The sequence below is a fragment of the Hemitrygon akajei genome, chromosome 1, assembly GCF_048418815.1.
Source record: "Hemitrygon akajei chromosome 1, sHemAka1.3, whole genome shotgun sequence".
NCBI lineage: Eukaryota > Metazoa > Chordata > Chondrichthyes > Myliobatiformes > Dasyatidae > Hemitrygon > Hemitrygon akajei.
Genome location: NC_133124.1, coordinates 167,420,602 through 167,445,819, shown reverse-complemented (window position 1 = coordinate 167,445,819; position 25,218 = coordinate 167,420,602). Strand labels below are relative to the sequence as shown.

The 25,218-nt window shown below is 42.9% G+C and overlaps 1 protein-coding gene across 1 annotated transcript; it reads right to left on the bottom strand.

Moving 5' to 3' along the window:
- Positions 1-376: 376 nt before the first annotated feature.
- On the bottom strand, positions 377-19,320 carry LOC140732168 (urokinase plasminogen activator surface receptor-like). Its single transcript, XM_073054414.1, has 5 exons — positions 19,213-19,320; positions 9,029-9,169; positions 8,034-8,171; positions 3,320-3,457; positions 377-1,842 (listed from the first exon to the last, which is right to left on the bottom strand). The coding sequence occupies exons 1-5, from the start codon at positions 19,262-19,264 to the stop codon at positions 1,520-1,522; spliced, it is 792 nt and encodes a 263-aa protein (XP_072910515.1). The 5' UTR covers positions 19,265-19,320; the 3' UTR covers positions 377-1,519.
- Between the last annotated feature and the right edge of the window lie 5,898 nt (positions 19,321-25,218).

Genomic DNA, 25,218 nt, shown 5'->3' with positions numbered 1-25,218 from the left:
TGGAGAACGAACTGTAGACAGATTTCTGGGGGATTACGGTAGAGGGGCAATCCTCGGGGTGTGGTATTCCACTGCTACTCCTGCTGCCCTCGTCTTTCCGGCTGTGCGGGAGAAGTGGGTGTTTGGGAAAGGGCTGTCGGAGTGGCCCTGGTGAGTAACCGCGGTGCGTTATGTAGACAGTGAACACCGTGCGCCGGTGGTAGAGGAAGGGGTGTTTAGCTTATGTGGGTGGCGTGCCGAAGGAGCGGCTGCTTCGCCCCAGATATTGTTGAGAGTTTCCGGAAAAATACAACAGGGGGCAAGTAACTCGGCGGATTAATGTAAGTAATAGCGGGACAGTGAACTTTATCTGACACATCGAGAACAAATCCAGTCCAACATTACAATATTTATTTACATAAAGCAAAGCGTTTTTTAATGCTCGTTTTACAGTGAGATCAAGAGAGAGATGAGAGCGCGGTTAAGTGGAATTAGTTTAGGACTGATACGGTGATGTGGGGAAAGAGCAGTGCAGTGGGATTAGTTCGGGGACTGATACAGGACTGTTGTAAATGGTGTAAATTGAAAGCTGTTGGGGACAGATACGGATCTGTGGGGTTTTGGCATTAACAGGTGAGAGTGGAGAGAAGGATAGTGTAATTAGTTTGGAAATTGACAAAAGGCTGCGGGTGACAGCGGGGAATAGGAATAGTTTGAGGGACTGGATGCAGGCTTGGGCGAGAGCGGGGTAGTGTGGTTAGTTTGGAGACTGATGCAGACCTATGTGAACTGGGGAAACTGGGAGATATTTGGGGCAGATATAAGGCTGCGGAGAATAATCACAGCGAGGGATGTCTGAGATGGGGCAGAGTGGGATTATCTTGAGGACTTCCACTCCCCCTGTACCCTCCCGTGCCCCACTGGATTAAAGATACTACAAAAGAGACACAAGCTCGGGTTGTGGAGGGGAGGGATGTTGGAGTGTGGAAATGACGGCGGAGAGGGAGAGCGGGTTGTGGGAGAGAAGAAGTCAGAATGAGCGAGAGATGGGGAGGGAAACGGGCGATAGATTCAATGCTTTGAAAGCTGAATCTTCTGCCTGATCCTCTCCTTGAGGTGAGAGTAGGGTTGTGGAATTAGTTTGGAGACTGATACAGACATGCGTAGATTGGGGGAGGCAGAGGGATGTTTGGGGCCAATACAGGCTGAGATGAGCAATTGTGGAATGGGGATTATCTTGGAAAATCAGATATGGAGGCCATTAAGATTCGTTTGAGGACTTCCCTTTCCTCTGCCACTTCCCCTGTTGCCACTGGATAGAAGTTACTTATAAAGAAGCACCAGCTAGGGTTGTGCAGGGGAGAGAATGTAGGCTGAGGAAATGACAGCAGGGCAGGAGAGTGGATTGTGGAGAGGAGGAGATGCGAAGTGCTGAGGGGTGGATTCGAGGCTCTGAAAGCAGAATATCTGCCTCTCTCCTCAACTGCTGACCCCCTTCATGCCCGGCAAGTTGATGTAACTGCCATCAAAATGCAACACTCTAGAGTACAGTCGCCCACAATACCAGCAGCAGGGTGATGAGGAGAGGCTGGGTATTAATGGCAGAAGCAGTGTTATTGTCCGTGACTGTCAATGTGGTGCGTGCTGGAGTGCTCTGCCTTGGAGTGCTGTGAGTTTGTGTGGTGGGCGATGATGTAGTTGTCCCTGGTATCGTAGTATTAGGGTTATCCTGAAATCCATTATTACACCGGTTTTCCTGGCAACAGGTGACATTGCTGCGTCTGAAACCAAATAATAAATTGATGTTCCGCTCATTGCAGAGTGATTCCGAGGCACAGCCCATGGTGATCTGGCTGGTGTTGCCTATGGTGGGAGAAGGAAACAGGATGTCCATTAGCCACATTCTCACGAGTCAGGTCAACAAACAACGCTCACGAGTTCTTTCCCTCGAACCAAATGAGGAGGAATGACGGGCTCTGAACAGGAAATGTTTCATGGATCCGCAATGGGACCACGGCTGTTTATGATCTATATCCACTATTGGGCTAAAGTACTTAAGGATAAGTTCGTAAGTTTTCAGACAATACAAAGATTGGTGGTCTTGTGGATAGTGTAGAAGTCTTCCAGTGATACGCACAAGCTATTCGGCATATGTTGGAAATCAAGAGTAACACATCCAAAATGCAGGAGGACGATTTGGGAAAGTACCCTATAACAGAATTGGTTGACTGGTTATAATTTTCTATAGATGCTGCCTGGCTTACTGAGAACCTCCTGGTGTGTGTGTGTGTGTGTGTGTGTGTGTGTGTGTGTGTGTGTGTGTGTGTGTGTGTGTGTGTGTGTGTGTGTGTGTGTGTGTGTGTGTGTGTGTGTGTGTGTGTGTGTGTGTGTGTGTGTGTGTGTGTGTGTTGCCAAATTATGTGGTAGGATCTAGATCAGTTGCAGATATGGACAGATAAATGGCAGCTGGAGTTTACCCCAGGCAAATGCAACGTGTTGAACTCTGGAAGGTGAGATATAAAGAGACGGAGATAGAAAGGACAATGGCAGGGCCCTCTTCAGCATTGAGATGCCGAGTGATTTTAACGTCCCCATCCATGTTCATTGAAAGTGGTTGCACTGGTTGATATGGCAGTAAAGTTGACGTGCAAGAGTCCGGAAGTGTCGTGGCATTTTCAAAAGGCTGCGTCTGGAGCATTGCATTAAGTTCTGGTCATTCTGTTACAGAAACAATGCGAAGACAATGGAGAGCTTGGAGAAGAGGTTCACCGGGATGCTGCCTGAGATATGAGGAAGGATAGGACACACTTGGGTTGCTTTCTCTGCAGAGTCAGGAGCTGATGGGACATCTCATAGATGTTTATGACATTATCAGAAGCATTGATAACGTATACAGCTGGCATCATTTTATCCCAGGTTAGAAATATCCATTACCAGAGGGTTGCACTTAAAGTGAGAGAGGGGAATGTTCACAGGAGATGTACGGGGCACGTGCATTTTCTACAGAAAGAGTAGGGGCTGCATGGGATGCACTCAGTGATGCTGGTGGAGCAGAGCACTGAGACGTGTCAAAGGGCTGTTAGACATATCGATGAGCAGAGAATCCAGGCATACGGACACTATGTCGGCAGAATGGATTGGATGTCATTAAACTAATGTCGTTTGGTAATGCATTGTAGAACGAGGGACCTGATCCTTTGTTGTACAAAATACCAGGTTGTCAATAGAAGATTGCAGAGAGAGCAGAGAACCCAAAAGATGGGTGGATTGACCAAGTGGTGTAACTTCAGCGGTGTTGTGGATGGACGTGGTGGGGGTAGGGTGGAAGGACAGCACTTACCGATGATACTTGTGGCGTGAATACAACGGTTCTGTTCCCCGTGGCAACTGACAGCGGCCATCGATCGGTTACACGCAGTTTCCGTGAACGTTAAACAACCCTCGCATTCCAGACCATTCAATGTCATATTCTCCTTCTCTGCAAACGGAATGCACACCATCACCAGAGCATGTCCTACCTCTTGATATTCGGTGATGTCCCCACTTTCCGCCTCTTCGCTTGCTTAGATGATCTCTGATTAGAGACTGAGCCGTAAGTGGTACACGCAATCCTTTCCCCATCCCTAGGTTCTCAGTGTGGGTCAGAGATGGGGGTCCTATGAAGATTGACCAATAAGGACCCTCCAGTCTAAAGGGACCAATCAGGATGTGATAGGGCACTCTCCACTTCCTGGGTGGTATTGTCCATGCACTCAATTGGGAGTATTATACAGGCCCCCTGGTAGCAGCAGAGATATCGAGGAGCAGATTGGGAGGCAGATTTTGGAAATGTGCAAAAATGACAGGTTTGTTATCATGGGTGACTTTAACTTCCCCAATATTGATTGGTACCTGATTCGTTCCAATGTTTTAGACGGGACAGAGCTTGTTAAGTGAGTCCACGATGGATTCCTGTCACAGTGTGTTGACAGGCCTACTAGGGGGAATGCCATACTAGATCTAGTATTAGGTAACGAACCGGGTCTGGTCACAGATTTCTCAATGGGTGAGCATCTGGGGGACAGTGACCACCGCTCCCTGGCCTTTAACATTGTCATGGAAAAGGATAAAATCAGAGAGGGCAGGAATTCTTTTAATTGGGGAAGGGCAAATTATGAGGCTATATGCCTAGAACTTGCGGCTGTGAATTCGGATGAAGTTTTTGCAGGGAAATATACTATGGACATGTGATCGTTATTTTGGGATATCTTGCAGGATGTTAGGGATAAATTTGAACCAATGCGGAAGATAAAGAATGGTAGGGTGAAGGAATCATGGGTAACAAGTGAGGTGGAAAATCTAGTCAGGTGGAAGAAGACAGCCTACATGAGGTTTTGGAAGCTAGGATAAGAGGGGTCTATTGAGGAATATAGGGTAGCAAGAAAGGATTAAGGCATTCTTCGATTATGTGAAGAATAAAAGGATGACATGAGTGAAGATGGGACCGATTAGAGATAAAAGTGGGAAGATGTGCCTGTAGGCTGTGGAAGTGAGCAAGGTCCTCAATGAATACTTCTCTTCAGTATTCACCAATGAGAGGGAACTTGATGACGGTGAGGACAATATGAGTGAGGTTGATGTTCTGGAGCATGTTGATATTAAGGGAGAGGAGGTGTTGGAGCTCTTAAAATACATTAGGATGGATAGGTCCCCGGGGCTTGATGGAATATTCCCCAGGCTTCTCCACGAATCGAGGGAAGAGATTGCTGAGCCTCTGGCTAGGATCTTTATGTCCTCGTTGTCCACGGGAATAGTACCGGAGGATTGGAGGGAGGCAAATGTTGTCCCCTTGTTCAAAAAGGGTAGTAGGGATAGTCCGGGTAATTATAGACCAGTGAGCCATATGTCTGTGATGGGAAAGCTGTTGGAAAAGATTATTAGATATAGGATCGATGGGCATTTAGAGAATCCTGGTCTGATCAGGGACAGTTGGCATGGCTTTGTATAAAGGGCAGATCGTGTCTAACAAGCCTGATAGAATTCTTTGTGGAGGTGACCAGACATATAGATGAGGGTAGTGCAGTGGTTGTGATCTACATGGATTTTAGTAAGGCATTTGACAAGGTTCCACATGGTAAGCTTATTCAGAAAGTCAGCAGGCATGGGATCCAGGGAAGTTTGGCCAGGTGGATTCAGAATCGGCTTGCCTGCAGAAGGCAGAGGGTCATGGTGGAGGGAGTACATTCGGATTGGAGTGTTGTGACTAGTGGTGTCCCAGAAGGATCAGTTTTGGGACCTCTACTTTTCGTGATTTTAATTAACGACCTGGATGTGGGGGTAGACGGGTGGGTTGGCAAGTTTGCAGATGACACAAAGGTTGGTGGTGTTGTGGATAGTGTTGAGGATTGTCGAAGATTGCAGAGAGACATTGATAAGATACAGAAGTGGGCTGAGTAGTGGCAGTTGGAGTTCAACGCGGAGAAGTGTGAGGTGGTACACTTTGGAAGGAGAAACTCCAAGGCAGAGTACAAAGTAAACGGCAGGATACTTGGAAGTGTGGAGGAGCAGAGGGATCTGGGGGTACATGTCCACAGATCCCTGAACGTTGCCTCACAGTTAGATAGGGTAGTTAAGAAAGCTCATGGAGCGTTCGCTTTCATAAGTCGAGGGATAGAGTTTAAGAGTCGTGGAGTAATGATGCAGCTCTGTAAAACTCTGGTTAGGCCACACGTGGAGTGCTGTGTCCAGTTCTGTTCGCCTCACTACAGGAATGATGCAGAAGCATTGGAAAAGGTACAGAGTAGATTTACCAGGATGCTGCCTAGTTTAGGGAGTATGCATTATGATTGGAGATTAAGGGAGCTAGGGTTTACTCTCTGGAGAGAAAGAGAATGAGAGGAGACATGATAGAGGTGTACAAGATATTAAGAGGAATAGACAGAGTGCAGAGCCAGCGCCTCTTCCCCAGGGCAAAACTGCTCAATACCAGAAGACATGGCTTTAAGGTAAGGGGTGAGAAGTTCAAGGAGGATATTAGAGGAAGGTTTTTTACTCAGAGAGTGGTTGGTGTGTGGAATGCATTGCATAAGTCAGTGGTGGAGAGAGATACACTAGTGAAATTTAAGAGACTACTAGACAGGTATGTGGAGGAATTTAAGGTGGGGGTTTATATAGGAGGCAGGGTTTAAGGGTCGGCACAATATTGTGGGCAGAAGGGCCTGTACTGTGCTGTACTGTTCTATGTTCAACATCCGCCACATTATGGTGCTGCCCTCTACAGGTCAGGGGTTGAGTGGGACTTTCTTTAATTCCCTGGGTGAGTGCACTACATAAACACACAAGTCACGTGGCACTGTCTGGTATAAAGCAGCCGGCTCGATCAGCAGCGCACCCTCCCAAAGATTGGCTGGAGACAAAAAGTGGTAACAAAAATGGCCTTTTCTGGCTGGTTGCTGGTCAGTAGTGGTGTGCCATAGACGCCGCTGTCGAGACCGCTTCTTTTCATGTTGTATGTCAATGATTTGGGAAACGGAATGGAATTTTTTGTGGCTAAGTTTGGGGAGGATCTGAAGATAGGTGCAGGGGCATGTAGTGATGTGGAAGAAGAGAATCCACAGAAGGACAGGTAAGTTAGGGGTGTTGACAAATAAGTGGCAGATAGAAGATAATACATGAACGTGTATGGTCATGCACTTTGCTAGTAGGAATGAAGGTGTATACTGTTGTCTAAATGGAGATAAGGGTCAGAAGTCAGAGATACAAAGGGACTTGGGAGTTCTCGTGCAGGTTTCCCTAAAGGTTAACTTGCAGATTGAGTCAGTGATAAGGACTGCAAATGTAGTGTTGTCATTCATTTCGAGAAGACTGGATAAATAAAGCAAAGGTGTAAAGCTAAGGCTTTACAACGCATTTTTTGGACCGAACTTGAGGTATTCTGCGCTATTTTGCACCCTTTTTCTAAGAAAAGACGAGCTATCATTGGAGAGCAGGTTCAGGAAAATGATTCCGTGAATGAAAGTGTTTACACATGAGGAGCGTTTGGTGCCTCTGGGTCTGTACTCGTCTGAGTTTTGAAGAATACTGGAGAATCTCTTTGAAACCTATCGGATGTTGAAAGGCTTAAAAAGACGGGGTATGCAGAGTACAGTTTTTATGCACCAGAGGATGATATTAGCGGCGTCTCCATCATGAGTCTGTACGGGACGCAAATTGAGAATAGATCTGCCTTAAATATTGTCAGTACTGTTGGATGGGCAATGAGGATGGAGTGCAGTTAGAAGATTGGTGAGGAGAGATCGCCGTGGTGTGGAAAGGGTGGTGACGGGCCGAAGAGAATCTACTGGTGGACTTGTTCTTGGGCCTGGCCAAAATGGCTATTCACGGGTTTATGCGGCGAATATTCGAGGGCTCTGCCAGAGCCAACAGCCTGCTCCTCTTCTGAGGATACGTTCGTGCCCGGCTGTTGTTGGAGAGGGAGCATGCGGTCACAATGGGTCCAGTGGTGAATTTCTGGAAGCGGTTTCCTCTCCCCCTGCCCCGGGAAGTTGACTGTTTTATAGATAATATATAGCAATATTTTAATTTGAATTTTATCACTGTCTTTCAAATATTGAACATTTGGATTTTGTGTACGTCATGTGTAAATAAAGGTTTATCGCTTTTTTAAAAGAAGAAAAGGACAGAGTGCTGAAGGATTTCACTTGAGGTGAGAGCGCTCGCCGCAGCTGGTGCGATGAGGAAGGGGCACACAGAGAGTGCCAGTGATGAGGGAGTGCCACGCTGTGAAAGGGTCGGCGCGGAGGGATCGTCATGTTTTGGGTTCTTGCTGTGCATGAAAAGAAATTAGAACGTCTGTACAGAAAGGGTCGGTATCAATTAATTGACAGCATGCGGCATGTTTATACAAAGAGGCAGAAAATGTGAGGGAGAGAAACAAGAGAGTGTGAGGGAGAGGGGAAGTGGGGGTCGCGAAGGAGAGATGACAGCAGAAAGGAGTGGAGAGAAAGAAAAAATGGCGGTAGAAGAATGAGGGAGAGCGAAGAGAGCGCGTGTGGACCGTCCTAGCAACTCCGCACCTGGTTCCACCTGACTGTTGCACAGGTCCGAGTTACAACAGGCAGAGTGCACGAAGACGGAAGTCCGGCCGCTGTTGAAGGAGATGAGATCGGTGCAGATTCCGCAGCCAAAAAGCGTTCGCTGGAACTCAATTAATCCTGTGGAGACATCTCTTCGCGTTACACTAGTCCCTGGTACATCCCGTCGTGCTCGCAACACCTATCCAATCTCACCGTCTGACATTCCCTCACAGTCCTCCGGCCCACTTCGTCTCTCAGCTCTCTCGTTCTTCCTTCCACATCCCGTCACCTTCTCACTCTCTCCCTGACCCGTTTGCCCCCTGTTCAATTTGACCACCTCAATATCCCTTCCCCCCCCCGCTCCTCCGATGACTCTATCCGCATCTGCCATCTCATTCTCCTACCCTTCCTTTTCTCTCCATCGCCTACCTGCCCCCAACGCTCCCCTGACCCTGTTCTCTTCTCTTTTCTTCTTATCCTACGCTCGCCTTCCCCTCGCACAGTCCACCAGTCTTGCTTCTCAATCCCCCTATGATGCTTTCAAGTTGCATGCCATCTTGGACAATTACTCCCATCCACTCCATAAAGTACTGGTTAGGCACAGGAGTACATTCAGCCAGTGACTCATTCCACTGAGATGTAACACTGAGCGTCAAAGGAAGTCATTCTGCCTGTGGCCATAAAACTTTACAACTCCTCCTTCGGAGTGTGAGCCAAAAGGCTGGTCCTGGACTTATTTCCACTTGGCATGATTAACTTATTATTATTTAATTATTTATGGTTTTATATTGCTATATTTTTACAGTATTCTTGGTTGGCCTGGCTGTAACGAAACCCAATTTCCCTCGGGATCAATAAAGTATGTCTGTCTGTATCCATTTCCTCATTATTGTGTCTATTCACTTCTTTGTTCACTTGCCAGGGCCACGCCTACCCCTCAATTGTCCACTCCGCCTGTTATACTCCAAATAGTTGTTGGGTGGTCCTGGTACTACCTGAAGTCGGTAAAAGAAACTTCGTCCGGATGGTGAGGGTGATGCAAGTGAGGTTCAAGGTGTCATTACAGGTGATGTTTCTCTGACCCAGGCTGCAGTTCTCTCTGGAACTGTCGCAGGCGTAACACTGGAGAGAGTGGGCTGAAGTGAGAAAAGGAGTCAGGAACATACCGTTAGAATACGTCCTGGGATGCTCCTGAGATCTCTCACGGCCAAATGGCCGTGAAAACCCACCAACCTCCCCTTCACTCCTCTCTCCCTATAAACACTCCACCCAATCCCCTCTCCCACCCTCTCTCCCTTGAAACGATCCACCAGCTCCCATCTCCTATCATCTCTCCCCAGTCCCACACTCTCTTCTCGATATACTTTTCCCAAACCTTCAACATCATCCCGTCCCTTTAGCCTACCTCTACCCCTTAGCTCCCCACTCTACAGCCACCACCAACACTATTCGTGGGGTTACAATTTGAACAAATCTGTGCACAGAGCTTCCTCTAACTGTGTCTACACCCATTTCACTCTGTAACACCATCCTGCCCCTTCACACTTCCCTCTCACTGTGAACCCAATTGGCCCTAAAGACCTCCCTATCTCTGTAACCTACTCCAATTTCCACACCACTGTCTCTGACCCACTCACCCCCATGCATTTCACAGAGTAATTTGTGTGACGATGCCGTCCGTCCATTGGAAGAAACAGGATCCCCGTTGCTCCCCGCTTTCGGGTAGAATAAACCCCAGATGATATGCAATCCTACCGCTTTCAAAATACTGACTGTTTGGCAAACCCCTCACCTGATCCCCAACTTCGTTTAAATTTTCTCAAAACTGCTACCCTACTGCATAGCATCTTTTAAAAAGAAGATTAAACGCGGTTGGTCTGGGATGGTTATTAATGAAAGACCCAACCAATAATGTAGAGAAGGTGGGGCGGATGTGCTGCATGGTCCAGGCTATCGGTTTTTGTCCTCCACATACATCTTGCACCGAAGAACATAGCACACAGCAGCTCTGGGAGCTGCAGTTCACTGTAATCGGCCACTGGAAAATGATAGTAATAGGTAATTAACTCACAGTGAAAGAAGCAATAGTGACAAGGACATGTTGGAAGAACTGAATACGTCTTCACTGTACAAAGCACTAGCAGTATGCCGCAGGCTCTGGAATGTCAGAGGGCAGAAGTGAGTGAAGTTGCGATTGCTAGGGAGATGATGCTTGGGAAAGTGAATGTTCTGAAGGTAGATAGGTCATCCGGTTCAGATAAACTACACCCCAGCATTCTGATAGAGGAGGCTAAAAAGATTGTGATGGCATTAGTAATGATCTTTCAAGAATCAGTGAATTCTGGCATTTTTCTGGAGGACTGGAAAATTGCAAATGTCACTTCACTCTTCAAACAGGAAATTGTAGGCCTGTTAGTCTGACCTCAAAGGTTGTGAAGATATTGGAGTCGTTGCTAAAGATGTGGTTTCGGGATACTTGGAGCCACATGATAAAATATGGTGAAGTCAGGATAGATTCCTTCCATTGGAATTCTTTGAAGAAACAACAAACTGGACGTTGAAAGCAGAATATGAGGATATCGTGAACTTGGATTATCAGAAGGCCTTTGATAAGATGCCACACACGAGTCTGCTTCATAACTTTGGAGCCCATTGTATTACGTGAAAGATGCGAGCATGGATAGAGCATTGGCCTATTGGCAGAGAAGGAATAAGGGGAGATTTTTTTTCTCTCTGGTTGGCTGCCGGTGACTAGTGGTGTTCCACTGATGTTGTGTTCCAACCACTTCTTTTTACGTTACATACAATGATTTAATTGAGGGAATTAACGGCTTTTCTTTCTTTTTACAATATTTTTATTCAGAAGGAAAAAAAAACAAGATTTACACATAGATACATCTCAACATAACTTGTGTACAGTCATATATTGTAATAAAATTGATCAGAATGTTATAGCATAACACATAAAGGTATACCACTCTGTAATCAAAAATTTAAAGATAGGTCATACATCATAAAAGAAATGTTTTATATATAAAAAAAGTCAACCCCCTACCAACTACTAAAGAAAAAAGCTGATGGATGAGAATGGATAAGTTAGAAAAGAAAACATATTCGCTTAAGAAGAGAAGATAAAAATATACATAAAAGTCTGTGGACTGTTAAACTTTATAAATTGGAAAAATAATTTAGGAAAGGTCCCCAGATATCATAAAAAGATTGTTTCGAATTTAAGACTGAGCAGCGGATCATTTCTAAATTTAAATAAGACATAATATCACGTAGCCATTGAAGATGTGTAGGAGGGGTAGACTCCTTCCATTTAAGCAAGATTGCTCTTCTTGCTAAAAGAGAGGTAAAAACTAAAACCTGTAGGTTAGAAGTATTTAAAGTTATATCTTCATCTGCAATAATACCAAACAAGGCAGTAAGGGGATTTGGGTCAAATTGGACCCTAAAAATTTGTGAGAAGGTATGGAATACTTCCCGCCAAAACTTTTCAATTTTAGGGCAAAACCAAAACATATGAATTAAAGAGGCATCAGCAGAGTTGCATTTATTACAAAGTGGAGAAACATTAGGATAAAAACTGGACAGCTTCTGTTTAGAAATATGAGCTCTATGAACCACTTTAAATTGTAGAAGAGAATGACGAGCAGAGAAAAATGATTTATTAACCCGTTTAAGAATTTTATTCCATCTGTCATCAGAAATCTGACAACTTAAGTCCTCCTCCCAAGCTTTTTTTATTTTATCTAAAAAGTCTTGTCTAGATTCAATCAACAAGTTATAGATACCGGTAATAGAACCATTAACAAAAGGTTTTAAATTTAAAAGATCGTCCAGTAAATTTTTATCAGGACCTATAGGAAAAGTAGTTAATTCGAAATGTAAGAAATCTCTAATTTGAAGGTATCTGTAAAAATGTGTTTTTGGGAGTGCAAATTTAGTTGATAATTGGTCAAATGAAGCAAGAGATCCTGAGATAAACAGATCGCAAAAACACTTAATACCTAGTTCATCCCAATCCTTAAAGACTTTGTCAGTCATGGAAGGGATAAAAAAAAATTTAAGAGAATGGGAGATGATAATGAAAAATTCGCTAAACCAAAAAATTTCCTAAATTGAGACCACATCCATAAAGTTTGCTTAACAATTACGTTATCTGTTATTTTATTTGCTGAAAAAGAAGAATATGATCCAAGAAGAGAGACAATAGAGGAATTTTTTACAGAATTAACTTCTAAGGAGACCCATGATGGGCAATCTTTACGATAAATATAATAAGACCAGAAAGTAATATTCCTTATATTGGCAGCCCAATAGTAAAACCTAAAATTGGGTAGGGCTAATCCACCCATCTCTTTATTTCTTTGTAGGTAAACTTTACTTAAAATAGCTTGCTTATTATTCCAAATATAAGATGTTAAAATTGAATCTAAAGAATCAAAGTAGGTCTTAGGAATAAAAATAGTTAAGGCCTAAAAATGATATAAAAACTTAGGAAGAATCTTCATTTTAATCGAATTAATTTGGCCAATTAGAGATAAAGAAAAAGACCATTTAGAAAGCGTCTTTTTCACATAATTCAATAACGGATTTAAGTTTTCTTTAAATAAATTCTTGAAGTTTTTAGTAATTGTTACACCTAGATATGTAAATTGACTTGTAACAACTTGGAATGGAAATTTGGCATTTGATGACATTAGGTCATTTAAAGGAAAAACTCACTTTTATGTGAATTCAGCTTATATCTTGAAAAAGAACTAAACTGGGAAATTAAAGAAAGAACAGAAGGTAAAGAAGTTTCAGTGTTAGAGATAAAAAGTAAAATATCATCAGCGTATAATGAAATTTTATGAGTCATACCTTCCCTTAGTATACCAGAAATGTCCTTAGATTCTCGAAATGCTACTGCTAAGGGTTCTATAGCTAAAGCAAAAAGTAAAGGACTAATAGGGCAACTTTGTCTAGTTCCCTGCTGTAATTTCAAGGGCTTAGAAATTTGAGAGTTAGTAATAACCTGAGCGGTAGGAGACAAGTAAATTAATTTAACCCAACGAATAAAATTAGGCCCAAAATTAAACTTTTCTAAGGTCTTAAAAAGATAATTCCACTCAATCCTATCAAAGGTTTTTTCTGCATCTAAGGATAATATACACTCTGATATTTTTTTGGATGGTGAATATATCACATTCAGTAACCGACGTATATTAAAATGTGAGTAACGATTTTTAATAAATCCTGTCTGGTCATGTGGTATAATAGATGGTAAAATATTTTCAAGTCTTCGAGCTAAGATTTTGGATAAGATTTTTGCATCAACATTTAATGAAGAGATCCGTCTGTATGAAGAACATTCAGCTGGATTGTTATTTTTTTAAGAATAAGAGAAATAAAAGCTTCATAAAAAGATTGAGGGAGTTTACCTGATTTAAAGGATTCTAATAAAACAGAGGATAAATAAGGTGTGAGTAACGTAGTGAAAGTTTTATAAAACTCCCCAGGAAAGCCATCAGGTCCTGGGGTCTTACCAGAATGTAAAGCACGTATAGCCTCAGTCACTTCTTCATTGGAAATAGGCTGATCTAACTGTGTTAGGCTATCAGCAGACAATGTAGGAATGTTAATATTACTAAAGAAAGCATTCATATAGGTATCATCTAAAGAAGAGTCAGACTGATACAACTTAAGACAAAAGTCTTTAAATACGTTGTTAATTTCAGAATGATCAGATATCCTAGTATCATTGTCTTTAAAAATTTCTGTGATTTGACGATTAACTGTAAAAGATTTTAAGCGATTGGCTAATCCTGTTCTATCCCCGTGAAAGTAAAATTGAGTTTTATCTCTCAACAGCTGTCGTTCAATTGGGTAAGTCAGCAGAAGATTATACTTGGATTGGATTTCAATACGCTTATTATATATAGTTGGATCTGGAGATAGGGCATACTTTCGATCAAGATCTTTTAATATCACTGCTAGGTCAGACCTTTCTTTGTCAGCTTTTTTCTTTATATAGGTAGAGTAAGAGATAATTTCTCTACGAATATATGCTTTGGAAGTATCCCAGACCATATTACCAGCAGTATCTCCTTTAAAATTTTCTTTAGAGAAAAAAGTAATATGGTTTTCCAAAAACTTTAGAAAATATATATCAGATAACAATGATAAGTTAAAACGCCAACTTCTATTTGATACAGAATGAACAGGTAATCGTAAAGCCAGAAGCACAGGTGCATGATCAGACAAAGGAATCTCCTTATAATCACAGGATCGAACCAGTGGAAGCAAGTTTCTATCTAAAAAAAAGTAGTCAATCCGAGAGTACATATGATGAACCTGAGATAAATATGAATATTCCTTTTCTTGGGGGTGTAAAAAACGCCACACGTCGAGAATACCACGTTGAAATAGAGAAGATTTAAAAAATAGGACTGATTTATTAGTGACAGGGGTTTTACTTGAAGAGCGATCTAATATAGGTTCAAGCCAAAATTTAAAATCTCCACCCATCACTAAGGAATACCGATTCAAATCAGGCAGAAAAGAGAAAAGAGGTTCAAAGAACAAGGGGTCTTCTGTATTTGGAGCGTATATATTCGCAAATACGATTAGTTTATTCTCAAGACTATCCAAAACAATAACAAAGCGCCTATGTGTATCAGAAATTACATTATGTTGAATAAAGGATACATTCTGATCAAATAGGATAGAAACGCCTCTCGATCTAGATTGAGGTGAGTGAAAATGTATACCCTTCCATCCTTTGAAAAAGCGTGAAATATCATCTTTATGAATATAGGTTTCTTGGAGAAAGATTACACGAGTTTTAAGTTTCCTGATGTAAAGGGGGTTTCTTCTTTTTTCTTTGTTACTGTGTATGTAATCAAAATGGCTTCTTTGTTTTGTTAAAAGCAGGAATGCTTCTTTGTTGCGAGAGAGTGCTAGAAGCTTGCTTGGGTTAAAATTTACTGATAACGAGAATTGTATTCCTTTGTAAACCAATTGAGATTAATGTTGTTCTTTCTTCTGAGTCTGTAAACTATTGTTGGCGGGCTTTTGGGGAGATCGGCGCGAGGGGTTGAGAGAGAAAGGACGCGATGCTGTAAGCTGGGCGAGGAACGGACCCCAAGCGGGGGTCCAAGGCCAGGAGGTACTCCGAGGAAAGGAGATAAAGCTAGATGTGCTTGGTTGACCACTTCGGGTGGTCCTAAGCTGCGAGTCGAGGAGTTCGGAGGGGATCGAATGGTGGCCAGAAGACTTCAGTAATCGAGCTCCAACGGTTGTGCACGAAGTGGTTTGGACTTTGATAAGTTTGGCGCCTTTTCTTTATTGTTTTTCCTTCATATATACTGTATCGTTATTAATCGCTTAGTTATAGTAACCTTTATAAATTGTACTCATTTAGTCGCATATGGTGTACTGTCTGTTTTTGGGCGAGGCGGGGACATCACACAGCATCCACACCAGCTGATTACCCAGTTTGGCGGGGCCGAAGGCTGCTCCCCCTAGACGAGAACGAGCTGAGCGAGCCTGATGCGACCCAGGGGGTTACATTGATATAAGAGAAAATCTTATTTCGTTTAACAGGGTTATTTAGACCTTTCACATTAAAGCTGAGTATATTAGTAAAAAAATCCATCAAGTATCCTCTAGTAATGTATAAAAGCTAATCACAGACATGTAGATAGCGAATAAATAAAACAGTAAAAACCTCCAATCAGCTTTCTGGAAGAACCCATTTCCCCCCTCCCTCCCCCAAAGAAAAAAAATCAGCCAAGGGAGACTGAAAACTTCTTCTAACGTTCGCAACCCAAAACTCCGTTGGCTCCAAAAAATATATATGTATAGCTGAGCTGAATAAACGATTGTAAATATATGTATACAAAAACAAAATATCAAAGTAAATAAGTTCACTATTTACGAGAAAAAACCATGGGAAAATTTAAGTATTAGTCTCGGTAAAAAGGAAAGACAGATAAGGAAAATCAATAAGTAAAACAACATATACTCGCGGGTGCAAACAAAAGGGTAAAGAAACAAATAGAAAATAATTAGAAAGGGAAGCGGTTTAGATAACTTCCTACATGACTAACTTAAGGCATTCAAGGGAGAAAAAAAACAAAATGACAAAATGTAAAATAATGGAAAAAAAACAAAAACCAGCAATAGAATATTGTATAATATTGAAAAACAGTAAAAGACCGAAAAGTGTATAAATAATCAAAAGACAGGAAAAATCTGAATGAATTTAAAATAAAGCAAAACGCACTATAGTTTCATTCCTCAGTAATTACTACATGTACACCCTACATAATTACTTTCAGTCAAATTACTAAAAGGAAGGTAAAAATAAAAAGAACACTGAGAGAATATAACGTTTTGTTTAAAAAGAGCTGCGAGAAAGTAACGTTAGAGGACCCATATAAAGGCGGAAAACAACAAGAGAAAATGAATTCAAAGGCAACACGAGTGAGGGATTCGGCCCGAAACGTCGTCACTACCTCCTCCCATAGATGCTGTCTGGCCTGCTGAGTTCTGCCAGCATTTTGTGTTTTTTATTTGAGAAAATGAATGCAGTCTGCCTGTATATTTTGCATAGTTTGAAAGATAACAAGGCGCCAGTTACTTAATCAAACAAATGATTACAACTTCGTAAAACAATGAAACCTTATTATCAGAAGTAGTAAATTTGAGTTTACACGGATCTCTGAGAGAAAGGCGACAGCCAAGCTTAAAAAGATCAGACATGGCCTCTTTAAAAGCCTGTCTAGCTCTTAGAACTTCCGGTGGATAATCTTGAACGATCCGAAACTGTTGATCACGAAATTGTAATATGCGTTTCTTCCTTGATTCACGAAGGATCTCTTCTTTAATCTGATAGTCATAAAAGCGAATGATAATAGAGCGAGGTTTGGCAGGATCCCAATTAGGCGGGGTAACTCGTTGAACGCGCTCAAATTTTGTTAGTTCCGATAGTATATCAGGGAATAAATCTTTCAGCATTTGAGCACAAAAATCAATAGGTTGATTACCCTCCAGTTTTTTAGGAAGCCCAAGAATTCTGATATTGCACCTTCGGTTCCTGGTCTTCAAATCTGTCACTTTCTTCAGTAACGCGTCGTATTTTTTAAGTTGTTCTTTAGAAATTTTCTTGAAACCTTCGATATCCTTCTGCTACACCGGCAGAGATTCTTCGTGTAGCTTAATACGAATTTCATGGTCATTCACAGTCTATTGTATACTTCCAAGTTTCCGATTAAGCGTTTTCAGTTCAGATTTAACCAGGTTGAAGGAATTCTGTAACAAGTCAAACTTGGATTCCAGGTCATCCAGTTTATCCAATTTTTCGAGTCTCTCTGACATTTGTTGAGACATTTCAGCCAAAGTCTCTAAAGTAACCTCTTTTCTAGAGTGTTTTCTACTCATGGTGCTCTCACTGAGATAGGTTTAAACAGCAAAGTAAGCGAATAATTTCGGGGCAGCTACTGCAACCTCCTCCATTACAGCCACCGGAAGTCGTCACCACCAACGGCTTTTGGCCATGTTTGTTGATGATACGCGGATAGTTGAGGAGTCAGGTATGTTTGAGGAGATACAGAGATTAAAAAAGGACTTGATCAGAATATGAGAATGGACAAACAAGTGATAGATGAAATACTGTGTCGGGAAATGTATGTAATAAAAGGGTAGAATTTCTTTCTGAATGGTGAGAAAATTCGAAAATCTGAGTTGCAAAGGAACTTGGGAGTCTTCGTGCAGGATTCCCTAAAGATTAATTTTTAGGTTGCGTCGGTGGTGAGGAAAGCAAATGTGATGTTAGCATTCATTTCATAAGGACTGGAACATATAAGAGCAAGTATGTAATTTTGAGGCAATATGAGGTACTAGTGAGGCATCCGATGAAGTATTGTGAGCAGTTTTGAGCCCCTTGTCTATAAAAGGATGTGCTGACATTGGAAAGGATTCAAAGCAGTTTCAGGAAATTTATTCCTGTTTGAAAGACTTATCATATGAGGAGCGTTTGATGGCTCTGGGACTTTACTCACTTGAATTCAGAAAAAATTAGGAGAATCTCATGGAAACTAATCCAATGTTTAAAGTTCTCGATAGAATGGATGTCTAGAGTATGTTTTCTATGCTGCGAGAGTCTAAGACCAGAGGGGACAGCCTCAGAATACAGGGTCGTCCTTTTAGAACGGAGATGAGGAGGAATTTCTTTAGCCAGAGAGTGTGGAATCTATGGAATTCGTTGTCACATGTGGCCGGGGAGGCCAAGTCACTAGGTGTATTTAACGCAGAGTTTGATAGATTCTTGGTTATTTAAAGGCATGAAGTGATACAGGGAGAAGGCAGGAGATTGTGGCTGCGAGGGAAATGGGTCAGCCATAATGAAATGGCGGAGTAGACTCGATGGGCCAAGTTAATTAATTGTGCGCCTGTATTTTGTGGTCCTGTGGTCTTAAGGGATCGGAGACAAATCCTTCCCAAATAGTCCCAGGCCCCCCGCACCCGGTTCTAGTCAATTTAATCTTTGCGGAATTGTGTACCCATTCCCCCCCCCCCCCCCCCAAAAAAGGAACAATTTCTGGGGCTGAAGAAAAGCTACTACACAAAACGCTAACAACACTTGCCAGTCCGGGCAACGGCATGAGAAAGGCATCTGACCTCCGGGACCTGTTGCTGAAAGATTCAACCGACAATCTCTGACTTAAAGCCGTTCCTTCCCCTACTGGGGTCCCAGCTGATGGAGGGGAACGGGCCTCTCGGCTGGGGCTGGAGCGGAGAAATTTCCTCACCGTTAGCCGCACGGCGAACTCGCCGAAAAAGCTAGGTAGCGCTTGGGGTGACCGTACGATGCCGGAGCACTTTTCTCAGCGCGTCAGATCCCAGTGTCATTCCGAGTGGATCCCCACACCTCTTCCCTTAGAGGAGCACAATAACACAGTTAACAGCGGGGGGCATCGTAAGAACACAATTCCCAGGGCAATGGGCACTAGGATACCCCGTTCAAGAAGGTTCCCGGGATCCAGCGAGCACCGCACGGAGAAGGTCACTTCGTGTGCGATCGTCAACACCGTACCCCTATGTTCATTCTCAGGAATGGACAGGAGCTCGATACGCTCTCGACCCCGGGGAAAGTTGTGAGGTGCGAAGGCGGGTGCAGTTGACTTACCCTGGGTGACCAATCCCAGAAACAGGGCGAGTGCCAGCAATGTCCTCATCATTGCGTGCAACGCAGCAACTGCCCGGCTTAGGTCCTGTTCCCTATTTCAAGGCGTCCTCAGATGGGAAGGGCATCTTGCTGGTGGAACCCGGTGCTAGCCTACGGTTGGATCCGCCCAGTAGCGGACCGAAACCAGGAAATGGTGCTAACATGTTCCCATATACGGCGGGATGGGAAGCCAAGGGGAAGATTGCAGAAAGTCCCCGTGATGGATTGATGTCCTTCCTTGATGTTGAGGTGACCGAACCGGTTCACCAACTGTTACCCTTCCTCCTCCCTCTCCTCACGCTCTGCACATTTATTGCTCCCGTGCGCTTTCCTCTAATCACCCGTCCTATTCACCCACTCTCTCCTCAACCATCACTCATGCCACCCGACAGACCTCAGCCGTTACTGTACTCCGCCTCGTCACACGACTGTCACTCTGTTCTCTCCACTTTTCCCAGCTGTCTCTTCAATCACCCATCCCTATTGTCCACTTTCCTCCCTCTATGCTACCCCTTCTTTTCCCACTCCTCTCTATCCTTGTTCATTCTTTCTCTCCATTCACCTTTCTTTGATATTGTGCGGACGAATTAAACTAATTAATGAAATGTCTAACTAAGCCGATCACTTCTGCCTTCACAATGCCCCTATCTTTCCATATTCTGTCCATTACCACTCTCAGTTTTGGAGAAACAAAACCTCAAATTCCGTCTGTAGAGCCTTTGTTGTAACGCTGCTTTATGTTAATGTAATTTTGAAATTATCTTAATGTAGTTATGAAAATATGCTAACATAATTCTGAAATCAATGCAATGTAATTGTTAAATAATTATGAGGTACTAATTGGAACCCATGAATTTTCTAATTAATAAACATACCAAAACCATTAATTTTGAAACATTTTAGAGCTTTAACATATTTACACTGTTAGTGCTTCTTGTTACAGTAGTGTTAGAAATTGTAGCTACAAACACAGAATGGTAGTCAGTGGTTCATTGCTAATAAACTGCCAGCCACCTGAGCGCTGACGCTGTCTAGTCAAAATATTTCACTTTTACTATTGTGCCTATCAGATATTTTGACTGTTGGCATTGTTTGCTTGTGTAGCGAGCTGTGGTTTCTGTTTGTATGATGTAAAAATCTCTATATCCTGACTTCTTGACATTGCTGCAACATCAGGCTTCTAGTGCTGACCCTGAAGGTGGATTCAGTCTTATCAATTCAACCAAATGTAATTGCAAAAACAGACAAGAGGTGGAGCATTTTGACAATCTAATGAAGATTAAGATGAATCTTTCTTCTGTAGGTGAAATTAATCTGGACAGTATTTATAGACAATGGATTTATAATAAAGAGATGAAAAAAGTTTACGAAACATGAAAGAATGTATTTACTATATTCTATTTCATTATATATTTCAACTAATAAACAAAATCAAAGGTATGATTTGTTTGATTTTAATTCTAAATATTCATCATATACTGTACATATTACAATAAAAAAGTTTAAAGAGGCAAGATTGGTGGTAAAGTTGTCTTTATTAGTAGAGGAACAGAATTCAAGAGTTCAGAAATGACGTTGCAGCTTTATGAAAGTCTGGATAGGTCACATCCGGAGCATTGCATTCAATTCTGGTTACTCCAGTACAGAAAAGTTGTGAAGGCCCTGGAGAGTGTGCAGTAGAGTTTCCCCAAGATGCTGCCTGGATGAGGGCATGTGAGGTATATGGAGAGGTGGGGAACACCGGGTTACTTTCTCTGTCGAGGCTGGGACTGAAGGGGCACCTGATCAATGTTTTTAAGATTATAAGTGGCAAAGTAGACACCAAGTATCCTTTTCCCAGGGTAGAAATGTCTGATACCAGAAGGCATGCATGTAAAGTAAGAGGGGGAACGTTCAAAGAAATGTCCAGGGAGGTGATGAATTTAATTAAGAAGAAAAAGGAACAGCATGTAAAGCTTCGGAAGTTAGGATCAAATGGAACACATAAGGAGTATAAAGAAGCCGGAAGAGAATGTAAGAACAGATTTAGGAAAGCCTGAAGTGGCCATGAAAAGTCTTTGACAAGCAGGAATCCAAGGCATTCTATATATGCATCAAGAGCAAAAGGATAATTTGGGAGTATAGGACCACTTGAGAATAAAGGGGGGAACATTTGCTTCGATGTGGAGAATGTGAGTGAGGTACTCACTGAGTACTTTGCTTCAGTATTTGCTAAGGAAAATGACACGGAGAACTAGGAGATCAATGCTGAGTGTATAGATATGTTAAAGTGTTTGGGGATCGAGGGATGAAATGTTCGATCTCCTATTAAAGTGGATAATACTTCAGGGCTTGATGGGATTCACTCCAGGTTATTGAAAGAGGCATGTGACGAGATTGCTGGGGCCTTGACTATTGACCCCGTGTCCTTTCTAGGCACAGGCGCCATCCAGGAGGACTGGTGAGTGGCAAATGTTGTAATGTTTAAGAAGGGAACAAGGGAAAATCCTAGGGACATTAGGCCAGCGAGTTTTGTGTCAGTTGTAGGGAAATTGCTGGAGAAAATTCTTAGGGATTGGATATACATGAGCATTTGCAAACCCATTATAGGGAGAACCAGCGTGGCTTTGTGCAGGTCAGGTCGTGTTGTTAGCAACTTGATTGAGTTTTTTTTAAAGCTGATGAGAAAGATTGGTGAGGGTAGGGCAGTGGATGCTGGTACATGGACTATATTAAGGCTTTTGACAAAGTCCCTTATTGGAGACTAATTCAGAAGATCAACATGAATGGGGTCTGCAGCGAATGATTCAGAACTGGCTTGTGCATTGAAGACAGACAACTTTGTTTGAAGGACTGATATGAGCTGGGGGTCAGTAATTGGGGGTATTCCCCTGTCTCTGAAACATCAGAGCGGAACTCAATGTTACCAACGGGAGAGATGCCAAGGACACAATTCCCAGAGTAATCGGCACTAGCACCACTACCGAGATCCGGCAACCACCGCGTTGTCTGCCCCCTGTCAGCATCTTCCACCCGATAGCCGGTACCAGGAAGCGAGAGGGTCTCAGTGCCCTTTTGACCTCGGGAGGCGGTTGTGTGGAGTAACACCATCGACGGCCAAACCTAGAAGTAGGGCAAGTGCAAGCTGGGTTCCCAATTCTGCTTGCATCCCGGCTCCTGATCCACGCAATCATTGTTGTCTATTTCAAGGCATCCTGGGATGCCAGCAACGATTTACCAGGGCAAAGTTAAAACCCGCCTGGGGCCGTATCCACCCACTAGAAAAGCGGCGGGGAAGAACTCAGAGTACCCCAGGAATGTGTGGATGAAGCCCTTCATTGATACTGAGGAAACGGATCTGTTTCAACCAATGGTTTCCCTTCCCCCTCCTTTACCTCGCTATCTCCATCTGCAGACTCCTTCCTGTCATGTTCCATTCTGTATTCATACATCCTACTAACACATCCTCCTTCTTCACCCCGTCACTCTTGCCAACCTCCCCTCCTGGGCTATTTCTGTTGTCAGCCTCTCCCTCTCTTCACTTTGCCATGTCAATTGTCTTTTTCTCTTCTCTCCACTTTTTCCTGCTCTTTCTTTCCCTCTCCTCTTCCCTTATTTTCCTCTTTCTTCTTTCTATCAACCCTTTCTTTTCTCTATTCTCTTTATCTTTTTTGTCCTTGCTCCTTCTCTCTCTCTCCATTCATTTTTTTTCGTATTTTTTCTTCCCTCGACTGTTGCTTGTTCTCAATCTCAATATCTCTCCATTCTCCACCTATTCCTGTACCCCACTCTCAGGTTGAACCTTCAATTCCTTTTAAGAAGTCGCCAACATTAACTTCAATTTCTCCAAATTGTAGTGATATTCCCTCACCCTCTCTCTTTTTCTCATTTTCTCTTCCTCTCCCACTCTCTTTCTCCATTCTCTCCATCACTCTAGGAAGAACAGCCTTGGCTACTCACCCTTTGCTCGTGTCAGACATGCAGCTCAGACGTCAGCAACAACTGGTGCACCGCAGTCTGCAAACCAGTTCTGTGGTGAGCGTTTGGCACAACCAGTTGCACTTTAGTCAGCTGACGTGCCCAGTGTCACGGTTCCACATTCCAGGCAGAGCTGACATGGCTACAGGGAAGTGAGTAATCAGATGAGTTCTGAGAAATGTCTGTCACACTTAGGTATTGAAGGTACAATCGCTCGCCGACAAAAAGCTGTAAGACAGGTGCCATGGCACGTGGACCTGACACCCCTGAAACTCAAGGACACTTAATGTCAGAAAGGTATTTCCACATTTCAGTTCAGCCTTGCACACTATTGTCCCGCAGACCATGGCGAACAAACTCTTACTCCTCAGTTGAAATACACCACGGTGCAAATAAGTGTTAGACTTCTGAATGAAGAGACCTCATATAGTCAGAATGCACAACCACTCCTCCCTCGCCATCAACCTCAACACAGTAACCCCCTCCCACTCACCCCCACCACAGCTGTGTGCTAAGCCCATTGCTATACACTCTGCTCAACCAAGCACCCGAGCAATCACATCTTCAAGTTCACCTATGACATGACAGTATACAGGATATATTGACCATTAGACAATAAGACATAGAAATAAAATTAGGCCATCTGACCACTTGAGTGTGCTCTGCCATTCAATCATGGCTGAATCCTTTTTTCTCCTCCTCAGCCCCACTCCCTAGCCTTCTGCTCTAACGTTTAATACTGTGTCCAATCAACAACATATCAGCCTCTGCCTTAAATACATCCAACAATCTGGCTTCCATAGCTGCCTGTGGTAACAAATTCCTCAAATTTACCACCCTCTGGGTTAACTAATTTCTCTACATCTCTGTTTTAAATGGATGCCCTTCTATCCTGTGGCTGTGCCCTTTTGTCCAAGACTCACCCAACATTTAAAACATCCTTTCCACATCTACTCTGCCTTTCAACATTCGAAAAGTTTCAATGAGATCCCCACTCATCCTTCTAAATTCCAGTGAATACAGACCCAGAGCCATGAAACGATCTTAGTATGATAACTCTTTCATTCCTGGAATCATCCTTGTGAATCTCATCTCAACCCTCTACAATGCCAGCATATCTTTTCTTAGATGAAGAGTACAAAGCTGTTCACAATACTCACCAGTGCCTTATAAAGACTCAGCATCTCATCCCTGCTGTTGTCTTCCGGACCTCTTGAAATGAATGTTAACATTGCATTTGTCTTCCTCACCACCAACTCAACTTGTAAGGTAACCATTAGGGTGTTCTGCACAAGGACTCCCATGTCCCTTTATATCTCAGATTTTTGAATTTTCTCCCCATTTAGAAAATAGTCTACCCCTTAAAATCTACTACCAAAATGCATGGCCATGCATCTTCCAACGTTGTATTTCATTTGCTACTTTCTTGCCCATTTGCCTAATCTGTCTAAGTCCTTCTGCAGCCTACCTGTGTCCTCAACACTACCTGTGCCTCCACCAATCTGCAAAGTTGGCAACAAAGCCATCTATTCCATCATCTAAATGATCGATATGCAGCATATAAAGAAGAGGACCCACATCTACCCCTGCGGAAAACCACTGGTCACTAATAGCCAAACAGAAAAGAAGCCTTTTATTCCTACTCACTGCCTCTTACCAACTAGCCAATGCTCTCACCCTGCCAGTAACTTTCCTGTCATACCATGGACTCTTAATGTGGTAAGCAGTCTCATGTGTGCACTTTGTCAAAGGACTTCTGACAGTCCAAATATACAACATTCACTGCATCCCCTTTATCTATCCAACTTGTAATCAAGTGTCAGCAAGTACTCCATGAACTCATCTTTACCAGTTGACACCAACATCTTTCTAACAACTGAGGTGAGGCTAACTGGTCTATAATTTACTTTCGGCTGCCTTCCTCCTTTCTTAATGAGTGGAGTGACATTTGCAACTTTGCAGTCCTCTGGCACCATGCCAGAGTGCAATGATTCCTGAAAGATCATTATT